The sequence below is a fragment of the Nerophis ophidion genome, linkage group LG01 (genome assembly GCF_033978795.1).
Source record: "Nerophis ophidion isolate RoL-2023_Sa linkage group LG01, RoL_Noph_v1.0, whole genome shotgun sequence".
Taxonomy (NCBI): Eukaryota; Metazoa; Chordata; class Actinopteri; order Syngnathiformes; family Syngnathidae; genus Nerophis; species Nerophis ophidion.
Window position 1 is genome coordinate 7,232,819 of NC_084611.1, and position 16,679 is coordinate 7,249,497.

At 42.1% G+C, this 16,679-nt stretch overlaps 2 protein-coding genes across 2 annotated transcripts in view; one reads left to right on the top strand and one right to left on the bottom strand.

Moving 5' to 3' along the window:
- Positions 1 to 16,679, bottom strand: part of LOC133548443 (gastrula zinc finger protein XlCGF57.1-like) — a 351,444-nt gene that overhangs the window by 216,921 nt on the left and 117,844 nt on the right. The window lies entirely within an intron of this gene.
- LOC133568149 (gastrula zinc finger protein XlCGF57.1-like) lies at positions 989 to 15,318 on the top strand. The gene is made up of 3 exons (XM_061920276.1): positions 989 to 1,271; positions 2,168 to 2,263; positions 10,848 to 15,318. The coding sequence occupies exons 1-3, from the start codon at positions 1,181 to 1,183 to the stop codon at positions 12,440 to 12,442; spliced, it is 1,782 nt and encodes a 593-aa protein (XP_061776260.1). The 5' UTR covers positions 989 to 1,180; the 3' UTR covers positions 12,443 to 15,318.

Sequence of the window (16,679 nt, forward strand, 5' to 3'; positions counted from 1 at the left end):
AGACAACATCCATCCATCTATCTCAGCTACAATCGGGCGGAAGGCGGGGTACACCCTGGAAAAGTCGCTACCTCATCACAGGGCCAACACAGATAGACAGACAACATCCATCCATCCATTTTTCTACCGCTTATTCCCTTTTAGGGGTCACGGGGGGCGCTGGCGCCTATCTCAGCTACAATCGGACGGAAGGTGGGGTACACCCTGGACAAGTCACCACCTCATCACAGGGCCAACACAGATAGACAGACAACATTCACACACTAGGGACCATTTAGTGTTGCCAATCAACCTATCCCCAGGTGCATGTCTTTGGAAGTGGGAGGAAGCCGGAGTACCCAGAGGGAACCCACGCATTCACGGGGAGAACATGCAAACTCCACACAAAATCCTGGATTTGAACCCAGGACTGCAGGAACTTCGTATTGTGAGGCAGACGCACTAACCCCTCTGCCACCGTGAAGCCAAATAAGACTTATTATCTCGGCGTGGCGCAGTGGGAGAGTGGCCGTGCGCAACCCGAGGGTCACTGGTTCAAATCCCACCTAGAACCAACCTCGTCACGTCCGTTGTGTCCTGAGCAAGACACTTCACCCTTGCTCCTGATGGGTGCTGGTTGGCGCCTTGCATGGCAGCTCCCTCCATCAGTGTGTGAATGGGTAAATGTGGAAGTAGTGTCAAAGCGCTTTGAGTACCTTGAAGGTAGAAAAGCGCTATACAAGTACAACCCATTTATCATTTATTTATTTACTCTGAAAATGTGGTCTTACTTAAAAATGCATACATTTTGTTTGTTTTTTTCAGTGTTAAAAAATATTATATGGCTCTCACGGTAATACACTTTAAAATATTTGGCTTTAATGGCTCTCTCCGCCAAAAAGGTTCCCGACCCCTGTTTTAAAACAAGATTAAAATGCCTTTATTTTGAAAAACAACTGAAGTCGAGAAGGAAACGGAAGTGGCTGGCTTCTAGCGCATGCGCAAATGAGCTTGAAGCCAAGCAAAGAGACAATGACCGCATGCTATGTTTGTCCGGAGATTCTTCGAATTGACGATCTTAAAGTCATATGATTCACGGCAAATATAGCAACAAATATCTCGATTCGTATTTCCCAACGCCTCGAAACGTGCATTGAGTTTGGAGCGATATCTGAAGTGAAGATTGAAGACGTGATAGAAGATGGACGACTACTGCTATGCTAAGATGGTGACGTCATGTCAAAGAGAACATTCCAGCAAATCACCAACGGAGACAAAGACGGAGGATGAAGGTGAGTGAGGTTTTATTTTTATTTTTGATAACTATTTCAAGCCCTGAAAAAAGTGTGGAGGAGAAATTAGCCGATTTTGTTGAAGAATGTAAAGAAAGAGCCGCCATGATTGTTAGCTTGAAGAAGGCAGTGGAGTTTGATTTATTGATTGATCAATTAAAACTTTTATTAGTAGATTGCACAGTACAGTACATATTCCGTACAATTGACCACTAAATGGTAACACCCCAATAAGTTTTTCAACTTGTTTAAGTCGGGGTCCACGTTAATCAATTCATGGTACAAATATATACTATCAACATAATACAGTCATCACACAAGTTAATCATCATAGTATATACATTTACATTATTTACATTATTTACAATCCGGGGGGTGGGATGAGGAGCTTTGGTTGATATCAGTACTTCAGTCATCAACAATTGCATCAACAGAGAAATGTGGACATTGAAACAGTGTAGGTGTGACTTAGTAGGATATGTACAGCCAGCAGAGAACATAGTGAGTTCACATAGCATAAGAACAAGTATATACATTAGAAGTACATTTGATTATTTACATTAGGTTATTTACAATCCCGGGAGGTGCGTTGTAAGGAAATATTAGCGCTGCACGACTCGCGGCTAAAAGTCGTCTGCTTTAACCGCATAATTACACAGTATTTTGGACATCTATGTAGCTGAATCTTTTGCAATTTGTTCAATTAATAATTGAGAATTAATGGTAGAAAGATGGAGTTGGGAAGCTTTAGCCGTCAGCCACACAAACACACGGTGATTCCTTGTTTAAAATTCCCAGAGGTGAAACTTGAGTCGGTCAAGCGAACATGGATCCCGACCAAATGTCAACCAGCATTTTTCAGTGAGAAAATTGTGGTAAAAAGTCGCCTCTTACAGGAGATCAGCTGAGCTTGCACCGTCCATACAGCTGCCGGCGACCTCCTTCAGACACTGGCCTCAAGACACCCGTGGACACACCCCTCCGACTATCAGGTACTATTAAACTCACTAAAACACTAGCAACACAATAGAAAGATAAGGGATTTCCCAGAATTATCCTAGTAAATGTGTCTAAAAACATCTGAATCCGTCCCAATGCAATCGCCTTATTTATTATTTTCGCTATCAATATCCTCAAACACAAATCTACCATCCCCGCTCAAATTAACGGGGAAATTGTCGTTTTCTCGGTCCGAATAGCTCTTACTGCTTGTGGCTCCCATTAAAAACAGTGTGAATATGTGAGGAGCCCTGCAACTCGTGACGTCACGCGCACATACTTCCGGTGAAGGCATGGCTTTTCTATTAGCGACCAAAAGCTGCAAACTTTATCGTCGATGTTCTATACTAAATCCTTTCAGCAAAAATATGGCAATATTGCGAAATGATAAAGTATGAGACACCAAAGGGACCTGTTGTTCCCGTTTAAATAAGAAAATGTAATTTCAGTAGGCCTTTAAGGAAGTAGTTTGACATGTACTTCGGTATCGGGAAGGTGTAGCAGATTTTATAGACTAGGCTCAGTGCAAGTTGTTTTACTCTGTCCTCCACCCTGAGCCAGCCCACTTTGGAGAAGTGGGTTGGAGTGAGGAGTGATCTCGGGTGGAGGTCTAATAGTAACCGGACTAGCTTGTTCTGGGATGTTTGGAGTCTAGATTTGAGGGTTTTGTAGGTGCTGGGGTACCAGAAGGAGCAAGCAGAATCGAAAAAGGGTTCCCGCTAGAATCTTCAAGGTGCTTTTGTTGACCAGAGAGGAGATTCTGTAGAGAAATCTCGTTCTTTGGTTGACCTTTTTGATGACCTTGGTTGCCATTGTATCACAGGAAAGATTAGCCTCTAGAATGGAACCTAAGTAGGTGATCTCATCCTTCCTGGTGATAACAATGTCACCCACTTTTATAGTCAAGTCACTGACTTTCTTAAGGTTGATATGGGACCCAAATAGGATGGATTCCCTTTTACCTAAGTGTATGGATAGCTTGTAGTCAGCCAGCCAGGTGCAAATATTAAGGAGTTCAGCACTGAGGATTTGTTCCACCTGTGACTTGTCCTTGCCCGATACCAGCAGGGCCGAGTCATCCGCAAACAGGAACAATTGACAGTGGCATGCTGATGGCATGTCATGTACGTATATTAGGAACAGTAAAGGTCCTAGTATACTGCCTTGGGGGACTCCACAGCTTACTGAGAGGGGAGGGGACATGGTGCCGTTCACCTCTACCACCTGTTTCCTCCCCTCCAAGTAAGATTGCATCCAGTTCGATTAGGTTTTATCGAATCTGATTGCTCTGAGCTTATCCAACAGTATAGAATAGAACAGAGATAGAATACAAAGTCAATCAATCAATGTTTATTTATATAGCCCCAAATCACAAATGTCTCAAAGGACTGCACAAATCATTACGACTACAACATCCTGGGAAGAACCCACAAAAGGGCAAGGAAAACTCACACCCAGTGGGCAGGGAGAATTCACATCCAGTGGGACGCCAGTGACAATGCTGACTAAGAGAAACCTTGGAGAGGACCTCCCCCCCCCCCCCCACCCCCCCCCCCCCCTAGGGGACCTAAAGCAATGGATGTCGAGCGGGTCTAACATGATACTGTGAAAGTTCAATCCATGGTGGCTCCAACACAGCCGCGAGAGTTCAGTTCAAGCGGATCCAAGACAGCAGCGAGAGTCCCGTCCACAGGAAACCATCTCAAGCGGATCAGCAGCGTAGAGATGTCCCCAACCGATACACAGGCGAGCGGTCCATCCTGCGTTCCGAGGAGGAGTTCACAAGGGAGGGAGGGACATAGGAGAAAAAAGAAAAGAAGCGGCAGATCAACTGGTCTAAAAAGGAGGTCTATTTAAAGGCTAGAGTATACAGATGAGTTTTAAGGTGAGACTTAAATGCTTCTACTGAGGTAGCATCTCGAACTGTTACCGCAGACTTTTTTGGGGCTCTAGGAATCACTAATAAGCCGGAGTCTTTGAAGGCAGATTTCTTGCCGGGACATATGGTACAATACAATCGGCAAGATAGGATGGAGCTAGACCGTGTAGTATTTTTATACGTACTTTATTGATCCCTGGGGGAAATTCAGCACCACAGTTCGCTCACAATGAACATAGCGTGGTTAACGGTGTCAAAGGCCTTCTTAATGTCCAGCATGACCATGCCGCAGTATTTGCCCGATGTGGTCGCTCAGATAGAGAAGGCATGTGTCAGTGCTGTGGTTAGTTCCGAAGCCGGATTGGAATTTGTACATTAGTTTATTAGTAGCAAGGTATCTATCGACCTGTTCTTAAACTATTTTCTCCATTACTTTCCAAATGGAACTGAGAATAGAACCAGGTCGGTACTTACCAGGTTCTAATTTGCTTCTTTTTTTATAAAGGGGGGTTACTCTTGCTATCTTGAAATCCTTGTGTACTTGGCCTTGTTTGATTGAGAGGTTTATTATGTGTGTGCTTATTGGGGCAATGGTGGTGGCAGAGTCCATGAGGAATCTGGAGGGGATTTTGTCAAGGCTGGTGGACTTGTTGGGGTGGAGCGTGCTCAATTTATGAAGCACCTCGTCAGCTGAGACCTTTTCTATTTTGACATTTTTGTTGACTACTCCTAGTTTTCTGTAGAAGGCTTTAATGTTTTCTACACCAAAGCGACCAGAGTGATCGGACAGCTTGTTAACGAGAGTTGTGGCTATGCTGGTGAAAAAGGTTTTAAAGGGGAACATTATCAGCAGACCTATGTAAGCGTCAATATATACTTTGATGTTGCAGAAAAAAGACCATGTATTTTTTTAACCGATTTCCAAACTCTAAATGGGTGAATTTTGGCGAATTAAACGCCTTTCTGTTTATCGCGCTGGAGGCGATGACGTCAGAACGTGACGTCACCGAGGTAACACACCCGCCATTTTCATTTTCACATTACAAACACCGGGTCTCAGCTCTGTTATTTTCCGTTTTTTCGACTATATTTTGAACCTTGGAGACATCATGCCTCGTCGGTGTGTTGTTGGAGGGTGTAACAACACTAACAGGGAGGGATTCAAGTTGCACCACTGGCAAGAAATCTGCCGCCAGACCCCCATTGAATGTACCAAAGTGTCTCCACATTTGACCGGCGATGCTAAGACAGACATGGCACAGAGATGTATGGATAACCTGCAGATGCATTTGCAACGATTAAGTCAACGAAATCACAAAGGTGAGTTTTGTTGATGTTGTTGACTTATGTGCTAATCAGACATATTTGGTCACGGTATGACAGCCAGCTAATCGATGCTAACATGCTACGCTAATCGATGCTAACATGCTATTTACGCTAGCTGTATGTACATTTGAAACTAGATACCCACATTTAATGTTAATGCGAAACAAACACTTACCAATCGACGGATTTAAGTTGCTCCAGTGTCACAAGATGCGAAAGTCCTGATCGTTTGGTCCGCACATTTTACCGGCGATGCTAATAAGGCAGCCATGCTATGGGCCACTTCATTAGGTACACCCATACTATGGCCGAATAGCGTCAATAGCTATTCGCTCAATAGCTTCAGTTTCTTCTTCAATTTCGTTTTCGCTATCCGCCTCCATACTCCGACCATCTGTTTCAATACATGCGTAATCTGTTGAATCGCTTAAGATGCTGAAATCAGAGTCTGAATCCGAGCTAATGTCGCTATATTTTGCTGTGGTAACCGCCATGTTGTTTGTTTTGGCAGCACTGTATGACGTCACAGGGAAATGGATAGTGGTTTCGAAGACAGCGAAAATAAGGCACTTTAAAGCTTTATTTAGGGATATTCCGAGACCGGTAGAATTTTGAAAAAAACTTCAAAAAAAACAAGCCCCTGGGAACTGATTTTTATTGTGTTTAACCCTTTTGAAATTGAGATAATGTTCCCCTTGAAGCACCTCGTCAGCTGAGACATTTTCTATTTTGAAATTTGTGTTGATTTCCCCTAGCTTTCTGTAGAAGGCTTTAATGTTTTCTACACCAAAGCGACCAGAGTGATGGGACAGCTTGTTAATGAGAGTTGTGGCTATGCTGGTGAAAAAGGTTTTAAGTCTGCTTGCGACCTCTATTTTGTCTGTAATGAGGGCGTCACCCTCCTTGTTGTTGATGTTGGTGAAACTGGTTTTAAGTTTCTGGCTGCATCTAGGAAACTGGTTGTTGAGAATTTTGCAGAACTCACGTGGCTTATTTGTGTTTTCCTCTATTTTGTCATTGATATAATTTTTTCTTAAAGGGGAACATTATCACAATTTCAAAAGGGTTAAAAACAATAAAAATCAGTTCCCAGTGGCTTGTTGTATTTTTTGAAGTTTTTTTCAAAATTTTACCAGTCTCGGAAAATCCCTAAATAAAGCTTTAAAGTGCCTTATTTTCGCTCTCTGCGAAGACACTGGCCATTTCCCTGTGACGTCACACAGTGCTGCCAATGTAAACAAACAATGGGAATACCACAGCAAGATATAGTGACATTAGCTCGGATTCAAACTCGGATTTCAGCGATTCAACAGATTACGCATGTATTGAAACAGATGGTTGGAGTATGAAAATATTGAAGAAGAAACTGAAGCTATTGAGCAAATAGCTATTGACGCTATTCATAGCCATAGCATGGCCGAATAGCTGCGTTAGCATCGCCGGTAAAATGTGCGGACCAAACGATCAGGACTTTCGCATCTTTTGACACTGGAGCAACTTAAATCCGTCGATTGGTAAGTGTTTTTTTCGCATTAAATGTGGGTGGAAGGAAACGTAATATAGTTGCAAATGCATCTGCAGGTTATCCATACATCTCTGTGCCATGTCTGCTTTAGCACCGCCGGTAAATAACATGTTAGCATCGATTAGCGTAGCATCGATTAGCTGGCAGTCAACATCAACAAAACTCACCTTTGTGATTTTGTTGACTATCGTTGCAAATGCATCTGCAGGTTATCCATACATCTCTGTGCCATGTCTGCCTTAGCATCGCCGGTCAAATGTGGAGACACTCTGGCACATTCAATGGGGGTCTGGCGGCAGACACTTTGGCATCTTGGGGCCAGTGGTGCAACTTGAATCCCTCCCTGTTAGTGTTGTTACACCCCCCGACAACACACCGACGAGGCATGATGTCTCCAAGGTTCCAAAAAATAGTCGAAAAAACGGAAAATAACAGAGCTGAGACCCGGTGTTTGTAATGTGTTGAAAATGAAAATGGTGGGTGTGTTACCTCGGAGACGTCACATTCTGACGTCATCGCCTCCAGCGTGATAAACAGAAAGGCGTTTAATTCGCCAAAATTCACCCATTTAGAGTTCGGAAATCGGTAAAAAAAATAAATGGTCTTTTTTCTGCACCATCAAGGTATATATTGACGCTTACATAGGTCTGCTGATAATGTTCCCCTTTAGGGATTTAGTCAGGTTGTTTGTCTTATTTCTTAATTTATTGCATTGCTTTTTGAGTGTTGAAATGAGTGATTTGAGGTTATTATTATTGGGTTGTTTATTTACTTCGGTTTTACACTTTTGGTATTCGAAATATTTTCTGTCCTTGTCTTTTATGGCAGCTAATAGGTCTGGATTGATCCATGGTCCAGAGCGGCCTCTGATCCTGACTGTTCTCACTGGAGCCATATCATTTAGTATCGCTAGGAACGCTGTTTTGAAACAATCCCAAGCATCTTCAACCAGGTTGCTCGTGAGCACAGGAGACCAGTCCCACTCAGCTAATTTAAGGTTGGAATTATCACTGGAGTATGTTTTAAGGGATCTGGATTGAGCTGTTATGTGGCCATTGGCTTTGGGTTTACTTATTTTGCGGGTGCAGAAGGTTATATAGTGGTCGCTAAGACCACAGACCATGACCCCACTATTTTTTATGTTATGCCGGTCCGATGTGAGGATGAGATCTACGTTTGATTGGGTGGACTCACACACTCGTGTGGGGAGTGTTATTAGCTGGGAGAGAGCGTGCAGATTACAGAACTTGCTGTAAGACTTGAAGACAGGCGCATCTCTGCGTTGAATATCTATGTTCAGATCTCCAGTTATAATAATCTCCATGTTTTCTACACCAGCTAAGCACTCCTCGAGAGCACCATAGAAATCACTCTGATTAGGGGGTCCGTATAAAGTCCCTATCAGTACTGGCTTAGCTTTTGTGAATTTGATTTCTGGCCACGCAGATTCAAGGGCATTGTGGTTAAGATCAGAGCGAGTTATGTATTTAATATCCTGGTGAATATACATACAAACACCAGCACCATTTTTATTCCTGTCCTTTCTGATGACCGAGAAGTTTTCTATCTTCTATCTCTGAGTCAGAAACACTCTCATCTAATTTAGTTTCGGAGAAACACAAGATTTTTACCTAATTGTTGTGGAACATTTCTCTGATTTGGTCGAGTTTATTTCCAGAGAGGCTGTTCTCATTAAGATGGATGATGTGTAGCCCACCGGAACCAAAGAGAACATCAGAGTCCGTTGGGGAGAAGTACTGTCCAGAAGATGGAGGGATGTTTTTTGTTATTGAGATTTGTGTGGCAAGACTTGGGGGAGGGGGAGAGAGGCCCATTGTTAGTCGTCCAGGTGATGGGGGAGGAGCGTGGTTGAAGAGGGGGAAGGGTGCGAGGTAGGAGTGGTGGGGGTTGATGTGGTTTTCGGGGGTTTTGGTGAGGTGGAGAACAATGACCAGGGATCCATGAAGAGTCCCCCGAAACCTGTGTAGGCCGTGAGGGGTCCAGGTGACGCGGCGATGACCCTCAGGGTTTCTGGAGAGCTTAGGAGGACTGCAGCACTGCAGACTTTAATGGCGGCCAGGGTGTCGTCAAAAGCTATATCGCCGTCTGCCGGTGTCCGAGCTGTCTTCCTCCGTCTCTGGGCTCCCAACCGCACCGATGATCGGGGTGAAATCCTCCGTCGTGCCGCCGACCGCTGGAACGCAGGTGAGCTCGTGTGGTCATGAACAAGTAAGAACTGGCGTAGGTGGAGAGCTAATATTTTAGCATAGCTCCAACGAGGTCCCGCAGCTACGCTAGCTTCCTCGGCGTCGTTAGCGACAACATTTCTAGGCTTCGGCAGGCGAGATAACATTAACCGGGTGGGTATTGGTCCAGGGTTTAGTTCAGGGTCTCCTGAGAGTAGAAGTAATAGTAAAATTGTAGATCTGATGTAACCTGGCTGACAAAACCCCATTAAAGGGGAACATTATCAGCAGACCTATGTAAGCGTCAATATATACCTTGATGGTGCAGAAAAAAGACCATCTATTTTTTTAACCGATTTCCGAACTCTAAATGGGTGAATTTTGGCGAATTAAACGCCTTTCTGTTTATCGCGCTGGAGGCGATGACGTCAGAATGTGACGTCGCCGAGGTAACACACCCACCATTTTCATTTTCAACACATTACAAACACCGGGTCTCAGCTCTGTTATTTTCCGTTTTTTGGACTATTTTTTGGAACCTTGGAGACATCATGCCTCGTCGGTGTGTTGTCGGAGGGTGTAACAACACTAACAGGGAGGGATTCAAGTTGCACCACTGGCCCGAATATGCCAAAGTGTCTGCCGCCAGACCCCCATTGAATGTACCAAAGAGTCTCCACATTTTACCGGCGATGACAGACATGGCACAGAGATGTATGGATAACCTGCAGATGCATTTGCAACGATAAAGTCAACGAAATCACAAAGGTGAGTTTTGTTGATGTTGACTTATGTGCTAATCAGACATATTTGGTTGCGGCGTGACTGCCAGCTAATCGATGCTAACATGCTACGCTAATCGATGCTAACATGCTATTTACCGGCGGTGCTAAAGCAGACATGGCACAGAGATGTATGGATAACCTGTAGATGCATTTGCAACTATATTACGTTTCCTTCCACCCACATTTAATGCGAAAAAAAACACTTATCAATCGACGGATTTAAGTTGCTCCAGTGTCAAAAGATGCGAAAGTACTGATCGTTTGGTCCGCACATTTTACCAACATCAACAATACTCACCTTTGTGATTTCGTTGACTATCGTTGCAAATGCATCTGCAGGTTATCCATACGTCTCTGTGCCATGTCTGTCTTAGCACCGCCGGTCAAATCGCCTCCAGCGCGATAAACAGAAAGGCGTTTAATTCGCCAAAATTCACCCATTTAGAATAGATGGTCTTTTTTCTGCACCATCAAGGTATATATTGACGCTTACATAGGTCTGCTGATAATGTTCCCCTTTAAAGTGTCACCTTTATTGTCAGTTTAGAAGCCCAAATACCTCCATATTGCACTTCACACACCTTCTTTATTAACCAGTAGAATTGTCCTTTGTTGCCTTTCTTCCTCTCCACGATGTTATTGCTTGTATGCACTTTGTGTGTGCGTTTTGACACACTCAACATCATGCGCCTCGGCTCTGTAGTCACCGCCACACAGCAGCATTCAGATGAAAGAACGGTACCCAAAGGTGGTATAGTACCGGTTTCAATTGATTAGTACCACAATACTTTATTAGTAGCAGTATACTGTACAACCCTACTACACACACATACAGTACATAGAAGAAAGTGTGTTTTTGTTGTTTGTGTCTTGCAGACGTCCAGCAGCTGATCGGTAATCCAGAAAAAGTTTCCTCTCAGTCAGGGGGGAGCTCCACTTTGAAGCAGGAGACTCCACAACCACCCTGCATTAAAAAGGAAGAGGAAGAATTCTGCATCACTCAGGAGGGAGAGTGTCTTCTAGGACGAGAGGAAGCTGATTATGATGAAGAGAAACCACAAGTAGACAACCTCTTAGCTCCACTATCAGATAGTGAGGCTGAAGACGAGGTTGAAGAACCTTTGAGCAGCGATACAGACTGTGAAGGTGATATGAGGACTCACACTGACAACAAACATTCTGAATGCTCTTCTAAGAAGAGAGGTGAAAAATGTTTGAGCTGCTCTGTTTGTGCTGAAAGTTTTACTAAAAATAGCTATTTGACTGAACACATGAGAACACACACAGGTGAAAAAACATTTATTTGTTCAGTTTGTGGCAGAACCTTTTCTCAAAATTGCTATTTGACTCAACACATGAGAACACACACAAGAGAAAAACATTTAAATTGTTCTGTTTGTGGAAAAAGCTTTTTTCAAAATAGCTCTTTGACTCAACACATGAGAACACACACAGGTGAAAAACCATTTAATTGTTCAGTTTGTGGAAAAAGCTTTTCTCAAAATAGCTCTTTGACTCAACACATGAAAACACACACAGGTGAAAAACCATTTAATTGTTCAGTTTGTGGCAAAAGCTTTTCTCAAAAATTCCGTTTGACTCAACACATGATAACACACACAGGTGAAAAACCATTCAACTGTTCAGTTTGTGGCAAAAGCTTTTCTCACAATAGCAATTTGAGTCAACACAGGAGAACACATACAGGTGAAAAACCATTTAATTGTTCAGTTTGTGGCAATAGCTTTTCTCAAAATACTTCTTTGACTCTACACATGAAAACACACACAGGTGAAAAACTATTTAATTGCTCAGTTTGTGGCAAAGGTTTTTATCGAAATTGCCGTTTGACTGAACACATGAGAACACACACAGGTGAGAAACCATTTAAATGTTTAGTTTGTTGCCAAAGCTTTTCTCACAGTACTTCTTTGACTCAACACATGATAACACACACAGGTGAAAAACTATTTAATTGCTCAGTTTGTGGAAAAGGTTTTTATCGAAAAGGCCATTTGACTGAACACATGAAAACACACACAGGTGAGAAACCATTTAAATGTTTAGTTTGTGGCAAAAGCTTTTCTCAAAATTGCCGTTTGACTCAACACATGAGAACACACACAGGTGAAAACAAATTTAATTGTTCAGTTTGTGGCAAAATTTATTCTCGAAATTGCCGTTTGACTCAACACATGAACACACACACAGGTGTAAAACCATTTAACTGTTCCATTTGTGGTGAAAACTTTTTTTTGAAGAGACATTTGACTCAACACATTAGAACACACACAGGTGAAAAACCATTTAGTTGTTCAGTGTGCTGCAAAAGGTTCCCACGTCATGCAGCCGCAGTAAGACACATGAGAACACACACAGGTGAAAAACCATTTAGTTGTTTAGTGTGTTGTAAAAGGTTCACACAAAATGCAGGCGCAGTAAAACACATGAGAACACACGAGGGAAAATAAGCAATTAGCTGTTTAGTTTGTGGTTTGTTGCTCATATGTGGCGACATCCACCCTACCCAGGACCTCATCACTGCTTCTTTCACAAATATCTGAGGTATTCATACTAACTTGGATTATTTGGAGCATAATCTTATCCACTCATGACCCCATGTCTTCTCTGTATCTGAAACCTTCCTGAACAGTAAGATAGATGATGCTTCAAGTACTTGGTTACTCCTTCTTCAGTCCAGGGACCTGGGGCCTCATGTGTCAAGTTTGTGCACACTCAAAAACCTGCACTACACAGTTTGTCACGGTAAAGTTTAAATGTATCAAAACTGAATTGATGCATAAGTGATGCTGGGTAACTGTTTGCATAACAAACTGCCAACTTTTGCTCCTCAGACTGATTGATGTGCAAATCAGAGACATGTGAACAATTAACCCCCAACACCCACAACTCACCCCCAACATCCCTCGACATTCGGGCATAACCGGTTTTATCCGGCTTGCGAAATGAGTTTGCCAAGTGTAAAATCAGGCTGCATTTTTTAATGAAAGAAACTGCTGTTCTAATTGTGTCCACTGGATGTCACAATAGCAATTCTGTGAGGCAAGCAAATAGTTTATACCGAGGCAAGCAAGTATACCAAGCAAGAGGTACACAGTAAAGCGGGGCTGTGACTCCTCCCCCTCCAGCCAACGTAAAAGAGGAGTAAAATAATCAATCAGTAACCCCACTTCAAATGCAGCATGAGACACTGCACACTGATATAGTTCTGTGAAAATGATTGTCTTCTGTGCAAATGTAAAGAAAGTGAACAGTGTGTGATTTACTGCAATACTGTCACTCTTTCAACTTTTTATTTGGGCTTTGTTGAAATTGTTCACACATTGCACTGCTTTTATTTTTCTGTCAATACACATTATGTCTAGAAGACAGGAAGTAACTCAACACTCTTGAATAGTTTCTACCTCAGTGTGTATGGTTTGTTGAGTTAGCACAGGATTAATATGTGGAAATGACAAATGAGGTAGTTGATACATAGAATAGTTTTTATTCATGCTTTATTTAGTTTTTTGTTCAACTCTAGATGGGCTGTTACTTAAAGTTTAATTGTTTTGTACAAAGACTGCGATTAAGTCTAAGTTCATTGTGTTCTTCATGGCGTTTCTGAAAATGCACCATTTGTTTCCTCTAAATGTTTAATTTGAAGTGTTTTTGTCAGGATGATTATTTGTAATATGTACAGTGAAGAAAATAAGTATTTGAACACCCTGCTATTTTGCAAGTTCTCCCACTTAGAAATCATAAAGGGGTCTGAAGTTTTCACGGTAGGTGCATGTCCACTGTATGAGAGATAACCTAAAAAGAAAAACCCAGAAATCCCAATCTATGATTTTTTTAACAATTTATTCGTGTGATAAAGCTGAAAATAAGTATTTGAACACCAACATTAAAATTTGGTAGAGTAGACTTTGTTTGCAATTACAGAGGTCAAACGTTTCCTGTAGTTCTTTACCAGGTTTGCACAGACTGCAGGAGGGATTTTGGCCCACTTCTCCACACAGATCTTCCCTCGATCAGTCTGGTTTCTGTGCTCTTGCTGAGTTACACAGACTTTCAGCTCCCTCCAAAGATTTTCAATTGGATTTAGGTCTGGAGACTGGCTAGGCCACTCCGGAACCTCGATATGGTTCTTACGAAACTACTTCTTGGTTTTCCTGGCTGTGTGCTTTGGGTCATTGTCATGTTGGAAGATCCAGCCACGACTGATCTTCAATGATCTGACTGAGGGAAGGAGGTTTTTGGCCAAAGTCTCACAATACATGGCTGCAGTCATCCTCTCCTTAATACACTACAGTCGTCCTGTCCCATGAGTAGAAAAACACCCCCAAAGCATGATGCTACCACCCCCATGTTTCACAGTAGGGATGGTGTTCTTGGGATGGTACGCATCATTCTTCTTCCTCCAAACACGCATAGTGGAATTAAGACCAAAAAGATCAATTTTGGTCTCATCTGTACACAAAACCTTCTCCCATGACTCCTCCGGATCATCCAAATGGTCATTGGCCAACTTAAGACGGGCCTTAACATGTTCTGGTTTAAGCAGGGAACCTTCCGTGCCATGCATGATTTCAAAGCATGACGTCTTAGTGTATTACCAACAGTCACCATGGAAACAGTGGTCCCGGCTCTTTTCAGGTCCCTGACCAAGTCCTGCCGTGTAGTCCTGGGCAGATTCCTCACCTTTCTTAGCATCATTGAGACCCCGCCAGGTGATATCTTGCATGGGGCTCCACTCCCATTGAGATTGAGCGTCATGTTTAGCTTCTTCCATTTTCTAATGATTGCTCCTTTTTTCACCAAGCTGCTTGGCAATTTCTCCGTAGTCCTTTCCATCCTTGTGGAGTTGTACACTATTGTGTCTGGTGTCTTTGGACATCTCTTTGCCCTTAGCCATGCTGAATGTTTGGGTCTTACTGATCGCATGGGGTGGACAGGTGTCTTTATGCAGCTAACGACCTCACACAGGTGCATCTGATTCAGGATAATACCGTAGATTGGAGGAGGACTTTTAAAGGTGGACTAACAGGTCTTTGAGGGTCAGATTTCTAGCTGATAGACAGGTGTTTAAATACATATTTTCAGCTGTATCACACAAATACATTGTTAAAAAATCATAGATTGTGATTTCTGGATTTTTATTTTTAGGTTATCTCTCATACAGTGGACATGCACCTACCGTGAACATTTCAGACCCCTCCATGATTTCTAAGTGGGAGAACTTGCAAAATAGCAAGGTGTTCAAATACTTATTTTCTTGACTGTACATTTTCAGAATATGCTTGTTCTGTTTTGGGCCGAAGTAAAATAAAGAACACAATCTGAAGTTGTCATAGTCGTATTTTTAAGTTATCTTGCCATGATTTTACGCGTCCGGCTCACGTGGAAATAGATTTTCCTCCAAGTGGCAGAGTTTGACTCCCCTTTTACGAAAGCCTATTTTGTGCCGTTAATCAGTTCTGTAATGTTCCTGTGCCTTTAAGTTGGTAGGTCAATATGTGAAAAGTATGTTGCATTAAAAACTACTCTTAGAAGTACAATTTATCCCAAAAGTTACTCAAGTAGATGTAACGGAGTAAATGTAGTGCGTTACTACCCACCTCTGTTGAAAAGGCAGTCTGGGCAAAAGATGTTCTACGGCAGGAGTCGGGAACCTTTTTGGCTGAGAGAACCCTGAAAGACTGATATTTCAAAATGTATTTCCGTGAGAGCCATATTATATTTTTTAACACTGAATACAACTAAATGTGTGCATTTTTAAGTAAGACCAACATTTTTAAAATATGTTAAGTCTCTTATTCTTTTTAATAACATTGTTTTTCTAAAGTTAACCAATAATAAATATAATATTTCTTACCATTAATTCAGACATCTTGAACAAGTGCTGTAGAAAAAGAATGGTTTGATTAAAATACATGAGAATGTTTTATTTTTTGAATGTTATTTTTAAGACTGTGATTACCAGTGGAATTATTCATGACTTATCGTGTTAAGCAATGTCAGCTAAGCTCTATCTGAGAGCCAGATGCAGTCATCAAAAGAGCCACATCTGGCTCTAGAGCCATAGGTTCCCTACCCCTGTTCTACGGAATGGAACGCAACAGTTGCCTTTTGACATTGCTCTGGTGGTAGATCTGGTACAAATTTGCACTCTTGTACTTGCCTTCCAGAGCAATTGGGGAGCAGAGTTATCCAAACATTTAAAAACCAGTTTGACTGTATGTAAAAAAAAAAAATACAATTGGTAAAACTTAAAATATTGTATTTGGTTAAAATTTGTCAATGATGATATCGTATACTCTTCTTGTCTAGGACTGGTTATGAAGACACTCAATGGTCTTGACTGATGACTGGTGTGCCTGGGACCATGTAGTTAAACCATAAGATATGTGTGAAATAATCATTGAATTCATAAAAATAAAAGCACAGCTGAGAGTTAAGCAGGTTCTTATAATCTTAAAACAGCCTAGGTTGGCCTTCAGGGTTTTACACATTTTCTTAAAGGCCTACTGAAATGAGATTTTCTTTTTCAAACGGGGATAGCAGGTCCATTCTATGTGTCATACTTGATCATTTCACGATATTGCCATATTTTTGCTGAAAGGATTTAGTAGAGAACATCGACGATAAAGTTCGCAACTTTTGGTCGCAAATAGAAAAGCCCTGCCTTTACCAGGAGTATGTGCG

Bases quoted from the DNA above. Each gene is read 5' to 3' on its own strand.
- LOC133568149 (XM_061920276.1), top strand. From the start codon at position 1,181: ATGGACGACTACTGCTATGCTAAGATGGTGACGTCATGTCAAAGAGAA. The intron at 1,272-2,167 runs GTGAGTGAGGTT...CGCCTCTTACAG, and splicing joins GACAAAGACGGAGGATGAAG to GAGATCAGCTGAGCTTGCAC. The intron at 2,264-10,847 runs GTACTATTAAAC...TGTGTCTTGCAG, and splicing joins CACACCCCTCCGACTATCAG to ACGTCCAGCAGCTGATCGGT.